General features: G+C 34.8%; 1 protein-coding gene across 6 annotated transcripts in view; it reads left to right on the top strand.

Moving 5' to 3' along the window:
* LOC127834172 (uncharacterized) overlaps positions 1–9,104 on the top strand; it is a 127,615-nt gene extending 118,511 nt beyond the window's left edge. The window contains exons 1-5 of one of the 6 annotated variants that reach the window (XM_052359810.1): positions 3,320–3,368; positions 6,699–6,877; positions 7,327–7,457; positions 7,813–7,948; positions 8,828–9,104. In XM_052359810.1, the coding sequence (XP_052215770.1) occupies positions 6,712–6,877; positions 7,327–7,457; positions 7,813–7,948; positions 8,828–8,835 (441 nt within the window). In that variant the 5' untranslated portion in view covers positions 3,320–3,368; positions 6,699–6,711 and the 3' untranslated portion in view covers positions 8,836–9,104. Of the gene's footprint in view, positions 1–3,319; positions 3,369–5,487; positions 5,598–6,698; positions 6,878–7,326; positions 7,458–7,812; positions 7,949–8,827 lie in introns of those variants that run through there. The other 5 variants (XM_052359813.1, XM_052359812.1, XM_052359809.1 and 2 more) reach the window with 5 other exon arrangements.
* The last annotated feature ends 4,935 nt before the right edge of the window (positions 9,105–14,039 follow it).

Raw genomic sequence — 14,039 nt, 5'->3', positions numbered from 1 at the left:
ACGTCAACATTTACCTTAAGAACCGTTTGAAACTCACATTTATTATCCAATCTTTGTTAAACTTAGTCAGACCATTTGTCCCAATATTCCGGCCAAATTCGAAACTATGTCGTTTGGGCTAAAAACCAAGTCACTCGGTTAAATTAAAGAAAAAAATGTGGATACTTTTAAGGTCTCGTTTTTTACCAAAATTATCATTAAACGGGATAAGAAGATTTGTTCTAACACTATCTCTGAGATTAAAAAGTTGCATGTACATTTGTTGAACGCTATTAAAACAGACATGCAAGACTCGAAAATATTCCTCGCAAAAGAGACTGCTGGTCGAATACATAGAAAATACATACTGATCTGGGGTTTATAAGCTCGTTTTGTGTACGATCAGGGCACAAAGCCGTGCTCTGTGAAAAGGGGGTTTAATGCATGTGCGTCAAGTGTCGTCACAGATTAGCCTGTGCAGTCCGCACAGGCTAATTATGAACGACACTTTCCGCTTTTATGATATTTTTCGTTTCATGAAAGTCTCTTCTTAGCAAAAATCAAGTTTAGTCGGAAAGTGTCGTCCCTGATTAGCCTGTGCGGACTGCACAGGCTAATCTGAGACGACACTTTACGCATGTATACATTAAATCCCCTTTTCACAGAGCGCGGCTTAACTATTAAATCAGAATAAAACATGCTATTTTCATGCTTTAAGCTATCAGAACCACAGGTAACGCCATGTTCCTTCCCTACTTGTAACCCAGTTCAGAAAATGTTACTGATCGCAACAATTGAAAGCACCGACAATACATTCATATAATTTATATACCATTTTTGTAGGGCCAAGAGCAAAAAGCACGTGTCACTCTCAATGATCACACTACAAAAATGTATTGATGGCCCTTTTGTTTCTAGCAGACACCAAAGACTTTGACGCCGCCTTCGTAAAAGACCCACCATGAATGTAGATCATGGCATGGTACCGTCTGTGACAGGTGAAGAAATACTATTTAATTTCTAGATAGTATTGCAACTGTAAGACGTCAGTCAATACTGACGCCTACGTCGCACTGCAAACTCAATATTCAATTCAATCGGTTGATGTTCAAAGAATATAATGTATCCGACTGTTTGCTTGGACAGTATGTAATCTAGGGATTCAGCAAAAGCGGTGTGGCGGTGTGTTTGGGGGGTGGGGGCTTTCTATTTTTATGCTACAGCCTTTAAAATGTTACTCATCATTTTTAGCTGAGAAGTGTTTATGATTGTTATTGTGCTCAGGTCGTAATTGTTAAACACAATACTTTCATCCACCCAAGTCTACACAAAATTACTTTGTTTGTGATTCAACGGATCGGGTTCTCTCTGTATATGTTTTGTTATTATCGGACGGTGGTACTTTACATACGTGACATAAATAAACTGCCGTAGATTTTATGAATACACGGTACACTAAAAGTAAGCATTCATTTGTCTGTAAAAAAACGTGCAAGTTTTTTATATTCAATTTACATATACTTAATTAAGAAACCATCTGTTTTTAAAATATTGTGTTAGTGCTTTTTGATCATAAATATGTAAACACGCGTAAACCGTACCGACGGAAATCACTTGTAGCAACAAAAACGGGTCACCGACATAATAGCTGTGCACGTGTACAGGTGTTACCAACGGGTTAACAATATAATGATAGAGATGCTATTTACAAACAATGTGTCAAGAGCGCTAAACGTTTAAAGTGTGTTAATTAACGACCTGATTTTTTTGTTTTGTTTAATAAAATATTTTTCATCAGAAACCACGAGGGCTTGTGTGGATGAAGATATTGTGTTGAGCATTTACGACGTTTGAACTATCAACTTCGTTTACAAAATGAAGACAGTGTGCGCGTTTCGCAACAGTGTTGGCTGATGAAACCTGGTTGCAGAGAATAAATAAGACTGGCACAAACCAACGTTACTGTTTGAAAATTAAGTACAATAGCGACTACCGTGATTTGCAACTTATTTAATATAGTTGTAGATTGACATCATGTTTGTTGAACCTTCATTTAATATTTTAGCTTACATACTCCCTGAATTGTATAATGATTCAATTATATTTTTTCAAATGATTGATATGTCATTTGTGAATATAAAGTCATTTATTGTTTATGTTGTGGTTTGTCATGTAAAGATATTTCTGTGGACTCCTGTAATTTTTATAAAATGATTTATATTTGAACAATTAAATTTTTGTCAATGCTTCAATATTCCAATTACATTTTTATTAACTTTGATGAAGCACTTAACCACATAATGCGTAGTATAAATTAAAGGATTTTTACAGGATTTGGCATGTATTAACGTTTTTCATCAATTGCTTTAAATTGATACAAATAAATTACGTTAACAACAAAAAACACAATCGTGTTTAAATGCTTTTTCAGACTGAGCCAAATAAATCTTAGAAATGAAGCAAAAACAAATACCGCACAAAAGCGGATCTTTAACAGGTAAAACCACTTGGCTGAATTTTTGTTCCAGTTCATAGATTATTACGTTTTAAAGTCTGAGTTTTGTGTAAATGGGAAAGTTAATGTATACCATTTGTAAACAAAACATTGTACAGATTTTGAAATGCAACTTATGAGGGTCGAGAAAATTTTAATTCCAGTTAAAATCGCCCAAAGGCTCCTATGAATTTCTCTTAAATTATAATTCATCTAATACCTAAACTAATGGATTTCGCACTTCGCATGAAATGTATATGAAGTTTTATATAGCTGTGTTGTTATTGTAATGGTTGTTACACGCGCTTCTCATCTCCGAAACCGAGGTTCAATTAAAGTTAACGGCACATGTGAGTTCGGTTGGTGATAACCATTCCAGACATATAAGATTTCCTTTACTCGACCGCAATAAAATGAAATATCTTTCATTTATAACAAAGAAGCTAGAATTGTCAGCCAAAAGAAGATTTCGTCTGAGCTTATATAAAATCGTGCAACTGCAGGCTCTAAGGACCGCATAAACTTCTAGAATATATTCAAATCAAATGTATATGACAAGCTTTATGTTTATGGAGACGCCAGTTAATGACACTGATCGTTGTTTAACAGCAATAGGGGATGCGCGAGATATCGCTTTGTTATTTCAGACAGTGACAGATTAGGTTGTAATTGCAGTTTATTTTGTAAACATCAATCAGTTTTGAAATTAAGTCCAACGAATTATGCAACGTTAATGTTAATTGTATGTCTATTATAAGTATAATCCTGTGGGTTTTCCCCTAAAAAATGCAAGCGACGATGTGCATTCGGTTTTCCACGTTTTTGCACTATTTAATCGTCTATCTTTATCATTTGAATCTGTCGGATAACAAACACAATAAAGATAAGCAACGTGGTAAGTCATTTTCCTTTTTATATATGGTCATCTTCGTTGATTAAATAGATTCGTATCCAGAAAAAAGTAACTAAGCATAGTGAAATAATTGGATGATTATTGTTATATTTCACTAATTTAGTAAAATTAATATTCATAGATTTAATAAACGCTTCTTATTTATAACAAAATAAGTGGCTTCTAAATTAAAGCGTAGTGTTGAAATATTTAACCAACTAAAGTCTATTTTACACATTTCAGCGCGAGTTCTAACCGGAAATGAAGTTTGCGTTCTTTTCTTTGATCGGTTTGCTTTTTAATTAAATCGAGCGTTGTTTAAATATAAACCATCATATTAGGAAGTAAAATCACTCTGGCAAAGACACACGTCGTGTATAGAAGGACACCGTCGTGTCTGTGCTAGATCTTTGTTTTGTGGCGATCGTGCAATTTTGCAATGTAGGCAGTAAGCAATACATTTCCTTAATATACTGGAGTGGTGTCTTAAAAAATACTTATTCTAATCCTTAACCCATTTATGCCTAATGTCTAGAAAAAAGGCCTTGGCAAACAGCGTAGACTCATCAGGGTCTGGGCTGTTTGCTTATAGGAATTTCTGTAAGAAATATTCTTAATATAGAAACAAATATGCTAGACATCCCTAATTTTGGAAATAAATTGATCCAATTTAGAAGGGTAGGATAGTCCAGTAGGCATGAATGGGTTAAGTAACTTAATGAAAATGAAAAAAGTTCAACGTAATATGAATGCACCATTTTGCACATAAGGATCACCATGATAATACCTTTCCTTAAAAGCCATTTTATGCCAAAACAATATAAAAAAGTCATGTACAAAGCAAGGAAATAATCGCAGACAAATCAAGCGACTGCTTGTGCACACTTTTGTTAGATGTTACCCACCTTAGTGCGATGTTTTCAGTGATTTAGTAGTGATCATCTGTGCTTACCCTATCAATATCTCCAGATGACGAAAAACAAGAACAACTGTCTAAACTGTAAAACATGCCGTCGAGTAAAATATGTTTAATCATATGGTAGTCTTGGATGACATACGAAAATAAGTAAATTGGTGGCATAGCCGATGTAGCTGCTCAAAGTTGCATTGTTAGCCCGTACCAATGCAGAGATGTAGTCTTTCATATGTGTCCTCTTCTCATCACACGGAGCAGCCCAAATGCAGAGCAAGTTAAGGTTGAATCGCTCAGCTGATAGATTATCATGAGGTGAAAAGTTGTGACCCGGGTCTTCACATCATAGGTTGAAACAATCTTTGATGCATTGACTATCAAAATCTTTGCCTTGATCAAAATGGAGTTGCTCGGGGAATGAGTAATCAGCAATACAATCTAAGAACAAGGTTTTAGCAGTTGTTGTCGCCTTCTGATTGCGACAAGGGTATAACGGGTAAAACGGGTATAATGAACACAGATTTAACCAGTTTGATAGGGGATAAAAACATGTCCATCAAAATCATCCGGAATATCGCGTATTCTATAGGTATAGACGCCACTTCGGTGGGTCGAGGACTTCTAATCACTAGACCACGATATTAAGTGGGCGGAGCGTTCCTCTTAAAGGGGCCTTTTCACGTTTAGGCAAATTGACAAAATTAAAGTTTCAGATTCGCATATTTTCGTTGTAGTTATAAGATTTGTGAGGAAAAAGTTATACTGAGCATTTACCATGCTCTAAAATATCCATTATATGCATCTTTTGAGGATTTAAAAACCTGAAAATGATAAAGCGTTGCAACGCGAAACGATTGAATAATTTAAATAGTTCTGTTGTTGTCGTTATATTTTGTTATACTACGAGGATTGCGTATATAAAGTATAAAGTACTCATTGTATGAGCACTGATGGCCGAGTAGTCTTAGCGATAGACTTCTATTCCAGGGGTCAGTGGTTCGAGCCCAGTTGAGGGTTACTTCTTTATTTAATTTTATTCTTGTTTTTTTACTGGAGCTTTTAAGATCCAATGTTTACATTTATCAATATAAAGCATTTTATGAAAAACGTCAATACATGCCAAAATCTGTGAAAAAGTCCCTTTAAGGCGAGATGTTTATCATTTAGTTTACTGTAACCTAATCAGAAGTGTTGCCATAAGTCAGTGCACATGCGCAAAAACTCCCAATTGTAATCAGTAAGTAACATTCAATTAATTCATATGTTGCCTTTCATCAATACTAGAGCGCATTCTCGTGAGCTTCTTCGGAAGTAAAAAGGTGATTGGTCTTATTAATTCATGTTGCGAATAATACATTTTAGTATTTTAATAGTTATTAGTATGTTTACTCTGTTCATTCAATTGTATTTGCAAATTGGTTTTAACTGTATAGGAAGATATAGACCAATATATTTCAATTCATATTATCAGATGTGGTTTTCTATTAATATTTACCATACTATTATTTGTATATGTATGGAAAAAGTAGTGTAGTAGTATTAGTAGTAGAAGTAGTAGAAGTAGTAGTAGTAGTGTGGTAGTCTTAGTAGTACAGTAGTAGTAGAGTAGTAGTAGTAGTAGTATGTATGTAGTAGTAGTATTCGTAGTCGTCTCTTCGTCGTCGTGTCGTCGTCGTCTTCGTCTCGTAGTCGTCGTCGTTCGTCGTGTCTCGTCGTCTTCGTAGTAGTCGTCGTCGTCGTCGTCGTATCGTACGATCTCGTCGTCTAGTAGTAGTCGTTGGTGTGGTATAGAGGTCGTGCGTAGTAGTAGTGTAGTAGTCGTAGTAGTAGTATTCGTAGTAGTCAGTAGTAGTAGTAGTAGTCGTCGTAGTAGTAGTAGTAGTAGTAGTAGTAGTAGTAGTAGTAGTAGTAGTAGTAGTAGTAGTAGTAGTAGTAGTAGTAGTAGTAGTAGTAGTAGTAGTAGTAGTAGTAGTAGTAGTAGTAGTAGTAGTAGTAGTAGTAGTAGAAGTAGTAGTATGAGTAGTAGTAGAAGTAGTAGTATTAGTAGTAGTAGTAGTAGTAGTAGTAGTAGTAGTAGTAGTAGTAGTAGTAGAAGTAGTAGTAGTAGAAGTAGTAGAAGTAGTAGTAGTTGTAGTAGCAGAAGAAGTAGTTGTAGTAGTAGTAGTAGTAGTAGTAGTTACATTTGTAGTAGTAGCAGCAGCAGCAGTAGCAGCATTAGCAGCAGTAGCAGCAGATTCAACAGCAATTGTAGCCGCTGCAGCAGCTGCAGCAGCAGGAGTTGTAGTTATATATATGCCAAATACGATTAATTGTCAGACATTTTACAAAGAATAGTTGTTTTATATTTTATTACATAATCTAATGTTAAAAGATCAAAAATGGAGAGAAAAAATAAAACTTAATGTTAATTGGAAGTTTAGTTTCAGTTTCAAGATGTTTGTTTACGCTATGCGTTCTTCCTTCATCGTCGCAATTGCGGCTGCCAGTTGTGTGCGCAATCATTGCCATTTCGGAGGCACCTGCATTTCGTTACAGAACGACAGTTCGGAATTCGTATGCAAATGTACAACCGGATGGGACGGACGCCTTTGCACGACCCGTAAGATATTTGTGTAACTTTAATAATGTTGGCGCTGACAAGTGGTGATTATTCATTCAGGCGCATTGTTTTGAAGAAAGTTATGTGATGTACATATACGTTTTTATATAGTCTGTTGACAGTGCAGGATATCTAGAGAGTGATTTTACTTATTACAACCGTGCAAGTTGATAAGAACAATATAACTTCGATTAAATAAAAACATTATGTATTATCTACATTTACACATGTATGATACTTTTTTAAATATTTTGCAAACAATAATACAAGAAATTTTAGGCTCGATTTGTTCATAAGGTCTAAACTAAAGCTACCGCTATTCAGGAACATGAACCGCTTAGAGGTTCACGGAAATAACCAGGATGGATTTCGTAATAAATGCGATACAAAACGGGGAGGTTGACTTTTGTTAAATTAATTGTCACCTGCCAACGTGCTCTTAATTTCAGCTTTCCGGTACATCGGATGTTTTCAGGATACTCCGGCCCGTATCATGAATGTCAGGCTACCCGATTCGAATTCAAACTCACCGCTGGAGTGTGCCGCTCGTTGCCATGGCTACGCTTATAGCGGCACCCAGGTCAGTAAACAAGAGGAGTCAACGGAGTGGTCAAGGTTATGTTATCAACAAATGGAGTAACAACAACCACTGTTCCCCTCATGAATCATTTTGCTATTTTAAAAAGGCGCCACTTTATATAAGTATACATCTTACAACTGTTCACTGTTTGCACGAACAAGTTTATCCCACTGCTTTAACAGAGGAATTTCTCAAGAAATCATTTTAAGTTGATATTCGTAGCTGTTATCATCTGTCATTAGGTTCGTTTCATTAAGCTCCTTACGCAATAAGTTAAAATATAAAATTATTTTTAATTCCTATAATTATGTATAAAAGTTGTACATTGATTCATATTAGTAGATATAAATGGTAGGTCGGCACAGCGTGCTATTGTGGAGACTGTCTGAACTCCACGAGCATGCCGGATGTCGAATGTAACATGGCGTGTCCTGGGGACAGCAGCAAGAATTGCGGTGGAAAATGGAGGATGAGCGTCTACAGCAAAAGGGGTAACATTTTGTACTTTGGTTATAAGTCCTCAGCAAAGTGGTAACATTTTGTACTTTGGTTATACGTCTGCAGCAACAGGGGTGATGTCATATAGATATGCCACAAGTTAGTTCAGATAATGTCAATGGAGTAAAACCTGTCTACGTTTCAGGGTCACGTGATTTACAATGATGTATGTGGTAAATGTACTTAAAATATTATATTACTGCGACAACATGTCACCGAGCTTTGACTGTTCGTAAATTCAGATAGTGGTCCTCTGAAAAGATTGTTCAAAACAAGCCCTGGCCGCCGATACTGACCTTATTGGCAAAATGATTTACAAAGACTTGTAACGTAAATTACTTTAACCAACATTTTCATGTAAAACTGCACGTATCAAAGGTTTAATATTTGGTAGCTCTCTTCGTGTATTGGTCCTATACAAACTTTGTTCATATAATACCGACCATGCCTTAAGGGTTAATTGATTTGCATAGACCCATTTAGCAATAATTTAAAAGATCGTCTCCTTTGGAAACACAAGGCCCAAAACTTCAATCATTGGCGTCTGTGACATAAGATATGGGTCATCTACAAATGTAGTTTATAACAGGCCCAAGGGAACAAAACCGACCACTTTCCATCACACTGGTGAGAATTCTCCGGAAAATCCTTTCTTATCGATACATCTATTTCTCGTTATAGGCGCTTAAACTGTGTCGCACTTATATATCCATGTATACATTGTAGCGTCAGACAAACATCGCAAGCAAAGCCGCTTAGATGCGATACAAAATTCTCATTCGCATCAATAAATGTATGGATGTTAAGCAAAACTGATTTCAATCATTTAATCGAACTACATACTACGGTTTAAACATTTTTTTCTTTTGCAGCTCGGTAAATGTCGACTCATGAAAAAAGAAAATCGTGGTACCAAAACAACACTGTGAGCTGATACAAACTGCCCGAATAACACTCTTCGCCTATCGAAAACTGATTGCTTTTGTTATTTTTATAGAACAATATATTCTAATCTTAACTAAGTGCCTGATTACAGAGAAAAGTGTTTGCATTCAATTTTTCTGAGCAGTTACAACATGGATGAAAATATATTAACGACAGATTCTTCTATATTTATATATTTTCACAATAAAAGCTTTCTTCTGCAAATCAGTGTGTCATTATTTATCAATAGTATACCGTTTTTTCCGAAACAAAAGTGTATAGAAAATGAAAAACAATATCAACAGCTTATCGAGTAATGCATACTATGTCAGAAACAAGAAAATTGTGTAATAACACCATTTCGACATTTTCAAGAAGTTGACCAGACACAACAGAACATTTAAAGTATGTGTCCCCAGTATATAAATTCCGTTAAGTCCCCCATATGTTACTCGCAAATTGAAACCAATAACTCTCAGGAGTGCTTGACAGATGAAGCAATTCGTGACCCGATAATTCCAGAGAAATACTCACGACTGTGTGACTAGGATTTTAGGATAACAAATCAGAAAGCTCAAATTTAGTAAAATTCCCAATCGTTGGATTTTTAAGTCACGATTCAAACACATTCCACAATTCATGATTTGATATACAATAACGTTGACAAAAGCCTTCATTAAACAAACGTTTGCCACTCAATGGTATTATTTGATACTTGTTATTCGAATGACAAGAAAATGCTTCCTAAGATCAAACACATCTAAATGAAATTGTACTAAAATAGACCAATGTGTGTCTTCGCGCTAATCAATATCTAGAAACACTCTACAGATAAAATCATAGTGTGAACGTACCTGTTCAAAACAAGTGCACCTCACCAGATTCAAGACAGACACATGCTTAGCGTCGGTCCAGCTGAAGTTTTATGTCATCTTTGTGAGCATATATAATATTTATAAATAGCTTATTAAGTGCCTTTTTGTTCAACAGTTTCAAAACATGTTTACATGGCACAAGTTTCGTACAAACTAACGAACATAAAACCAAGCAATGAACATCGTGATTTAGGTGCACAAATGACTAGAATATTAACCAAACTCTTGAAATTCGATAGGGTGTTTTTTACTTGAATCAATCTGTCAAAGTTTTGTTCAGTTATAATATCCGAGGGTATCTTACGTTGCTGAAGAAGAGTAAACAATAATCTTATAAAGTTATAGATGGCTGAAATAGTTTTCAGTGAACGTCTAGTTATAAGAGACTGTAAATTTTAACGACTGACGTTTTAATACAGGCGAACCTGACATAGCGCTCACATGAGCAATGCAATCACCTGAGCATAGCCATCGCCTGACGTAAGCGGTCAGCCTAGCTTCTCCCCCAGACAAAAATCAGTCTTTGTCACACCTTTTACAACGGTCACTTGCGTTAAGCGGTCAAAGGCCAAGATTATGACACCGAAAGCCATTTTTCACACGTATCTAACGGCGTAGCGTCTATTGTGTAGTTACGGAATATGAATAGGAACTAAATGCGGCCCATGGTTAAGAAAAAACAAATAACAGGGTGTTGAGGTGTTTCTTAAATTGGATAAATATGGAGAAATCTTCAAACTAAATCAAAGCAGAGTACGTAACACGTTTGATTTAATTATCGCTAAAAATGATTGTAATTGGTGCTTTACAAGGTAATAATTAAATAATATTTGTTTAAATAACATTCCGGATCATTCTTTAACCAAGCGAACACGTCAACTGTGCATGCACTGGGATTAAACCATAACATTGAGCTTGAAACAAGAAAGCAATCAAGTTTGCTAAGCTGTTTGAGACTGGAATGAATGCATACAGTATGTTTCAACAAGCGAAATAACACTCCTGATTATAAAAAAATGTTGGTTCAATAATCATAACTGGATGATCATCATTTCATATTGGTAAAAGACGCGTTTGTAACGTTTTTTCTCGATAATTTGGAACAATCATTGAGAACTATGATGGCGTTGATGTTCCCCCCGATTAATTCTATAGAATATACCACCGAATATTAATTATAAGGGCGAGTATCTATTTAAAGTCTAAAATGCACCATGTAAACGATTTATTTCCCATTTTCAATAAGCTTTTTTTTAAATGAATTTAATAAAGAGACAATATAGACAATGGTTCAATTCATTGAAACTTCCTGATGCACATTTGAAACAATGCCGACATGGTTTTCATATAATGTAAATAAGAAATGCTCAAAGTAAAAATTATTTTAATGTTAAAGACTATATTTGGACGAGTGTGGTGAATGATAAAACAAAAGTGATTTTCTGGTTTTCTTAGTTTAATGTCTGGTGATTTCACAGCCAACAAATTCGATACGAAGTTTCAGGTGTGTGTAGTTTGACGTGTATGGTAAGTTAACACACAACACATCTGACACGCTATTTCTGGTTAACATATTTCAATGTGCGTTATCCGTGAGCAGACTATTAAGCCGATATTCTGTTTCTGGTTTACACGTAGTTCGATGTCTTTTATGAAACAAATAGAAAAAAAACATCCGATACGCTTTTTCTCGTGCGTATACACGTACTAGTGATGTGTGTGGTGAGCGAACAGTTAACACGTCCGACAAGCTGTTTCTAGAGCACTTAGTTTTATGTTTTTGTTGAGTGAACAAACAACCAATCCGATAAGCTGTTTCTAGAGTACGTAGATTAATGTTTTTGTTTAGTGAACAACCAACCAATCCGATAAGCTGTTTCTAGAGTACTTAGTTTTACGTTTTTGTTGAGTGAACAAACAACCAATCCCAAAAACTGTTTCTAGAGTACTTAGTATGATGTTTTTGTTGAGTGAACAAACAGCCAATCCGATAAGCTGTTTCTTGAGTACTAAGTACGATGTTTTTGTTGAGTGAACAAACAGCCAATTCGATAAGCTGTTTCTAGAGTACTTAGTTTGATGTTTTTTTGATTGAACAAACACCAATCCGATATGCTGTTTCTATAGTACTTAGTACGATGTTTTTGTTAAGTGAACAAACAACAAACCCGACACGTTATTTCTAGCGTAGGTAATGTATCGTTTTGTGAGTAAAAAAACCCTCTGCATGTATGTTCTGGCTTATTAATTTTATTACGACAAAAAAGTATGAACTACCTATACTTTCATAATAAAGTACGTTGTGGTGTGGGTGGGACGCATGGTGTGCAACACCAATGGGTGTTTTTCACATTTTACTAATTAACTACATTCAGATAAAAAAAACTACATGTTGAAAAACAAAACTAAGACTTAAACAAAACATTTGACTTGACGAAATTCGAGATGAAGTGTATATAACATTAATTTGCAACACTTCATGATACGTTTTGCACAATATTGATACAAACATAGATTTGTATAACTCTTTACCACAATTATGTTGGACGTGCGTCCGTATTTTCATAATGAAAGGAACACTGTTATATTAAATACTATTAAAAATATTACATCGCAACAATAAATCATCGGACGTAATTTTAACAATCATGAAATAATTCACACATGAAAGAACACAGAATGTGCACAAAACTGAATGTGCCTTAAAGTTGTAAAGTTTCAAAGTTTATTAAGTTTAAGCTCAGTTCATGCTTAACATGACAGTATGAGCAACAATTATACAAAGTGCATACATAGGTACATAGTTGAAGGGGCTACAGACTATACAGCAATTTTTACATTAAAGGGAGGGAATATTTTTATGTTCTACAATATATACGAACAATATTTTAACATTAAGAGCTTAGGGGGAACATACAATAATCTAATGTATAGAGCAGTTAACACGTAGAACACGTTATAAATTAAAACTGTTTCAATATTTCTTTAACGAATAAACAAAGTGTACTGTGGTTGTGAAAATCGATTGAAATTAGCGATTTAAATTTTATTATATTTGGTCTCGTGTAATATTTTATTAATGAAACGCTTTCTTAGACTATTGAGGGAATTACATTCAAGTAAATAATGAAATTCATCGCCAATATGAGTATTGGAGTTACATAAACAACATAGTCGCTGGTTCAATTCCATCCCATGCCAACTTCCAGTTTCGACGGGTAAGCTGTTATTTCTTGTGCGAATTCGTATCATGTATTTTTTAAATTTATCTGGAGTTTTAACTATGTAAGTTTCAAAACCAAATATGTCTTTAAACAATCTATAATTACTGCATTACTATAATTATTCATATATGAGTACCATTTGTTTATAAACAGATCGGTTTGTTTTTGTTTCATACTTTGAATGAGCCATGTGCAATATGGAAAATCATGAGATTGCCAAATATTCATCATTCCACATTTAACAAAAATGTTCCGTATACACTCTATCCTGTCGAACTTAGTGCGTTTCATTGCGTGTATATTACATAAGATGTTGTACATTTTATGTGATAGCTTTAAACATAGTGGATGGACTAATTTAGACCAAATATAAATCATTCTAGTTTCAATATCAATTTGGAGGGGCTTTACTCCAGTTTCTCCGTATATAATACACAATGCTGTATTCGCCTTAACCCCTAATTGATTTTCAAAAAATTTCCACTAAACTTTTTCCAATACATAGTTATTTCCAAACCCCCAACATTCACAACCGTACAGAAGAATAGGTTCAATCATCTTGTTAAATAGATCAATTTTAATGTCTATTTGCAAAGCAAGCATTTATTGATAAGACAGTACACAGCTTTGGTTGCCTGTTCGGCTAGATTCTTTTTTGTCTGTAAAAAAGAGCCGCTACTATTGAATAAAATGCCGAGGTATTTATAATTTTTAACAACTTCAAGGGGATGGTTTTTATAGTAAAATACACGATTAGCTTGTCTTCCTTTGCTAAATATAACACTTTTTGACTCGTCTCTGTTAACTATTTTTAGAAAAAATCAAGTATGAAAATAGTTTCTCGTCGCACATTAAATCGTTTTAAATATCATCTAAGTGTAATTCACCAAAAATATCATGATCAGGTTAAACATAGTCTGCTAACTGTTTTGTACGACTATTCCAATCGCCAAACATGCATAGATCTATCTCTTAACTTATCAATTTCTATCCGGATATCGGAAAACGGATGATCATTTACATACTTAGAGTTTTTAGGAGGTACATATACAACACCGCAC

This window comes from Dreissena polymorpha, chromosome 6 (genome assembly GCF_020536995.1).
Source record: "Dreissena polymorpha isolate Duluth1 chromosome 6, UMN_Dpol_1.0, whole genome shotgun sequence".
Taxonomy (NCBI): Eukaryota; Metazoa; Mollusca; class Bivalvia; order Myida; family Dreissenidae; genus Dreissena; species Dreissena polymorpha.
Note: the sequence above shows the minus strand (reverse complement) of the source record. Positions and strands in the feature narration are given on the sequence as shown.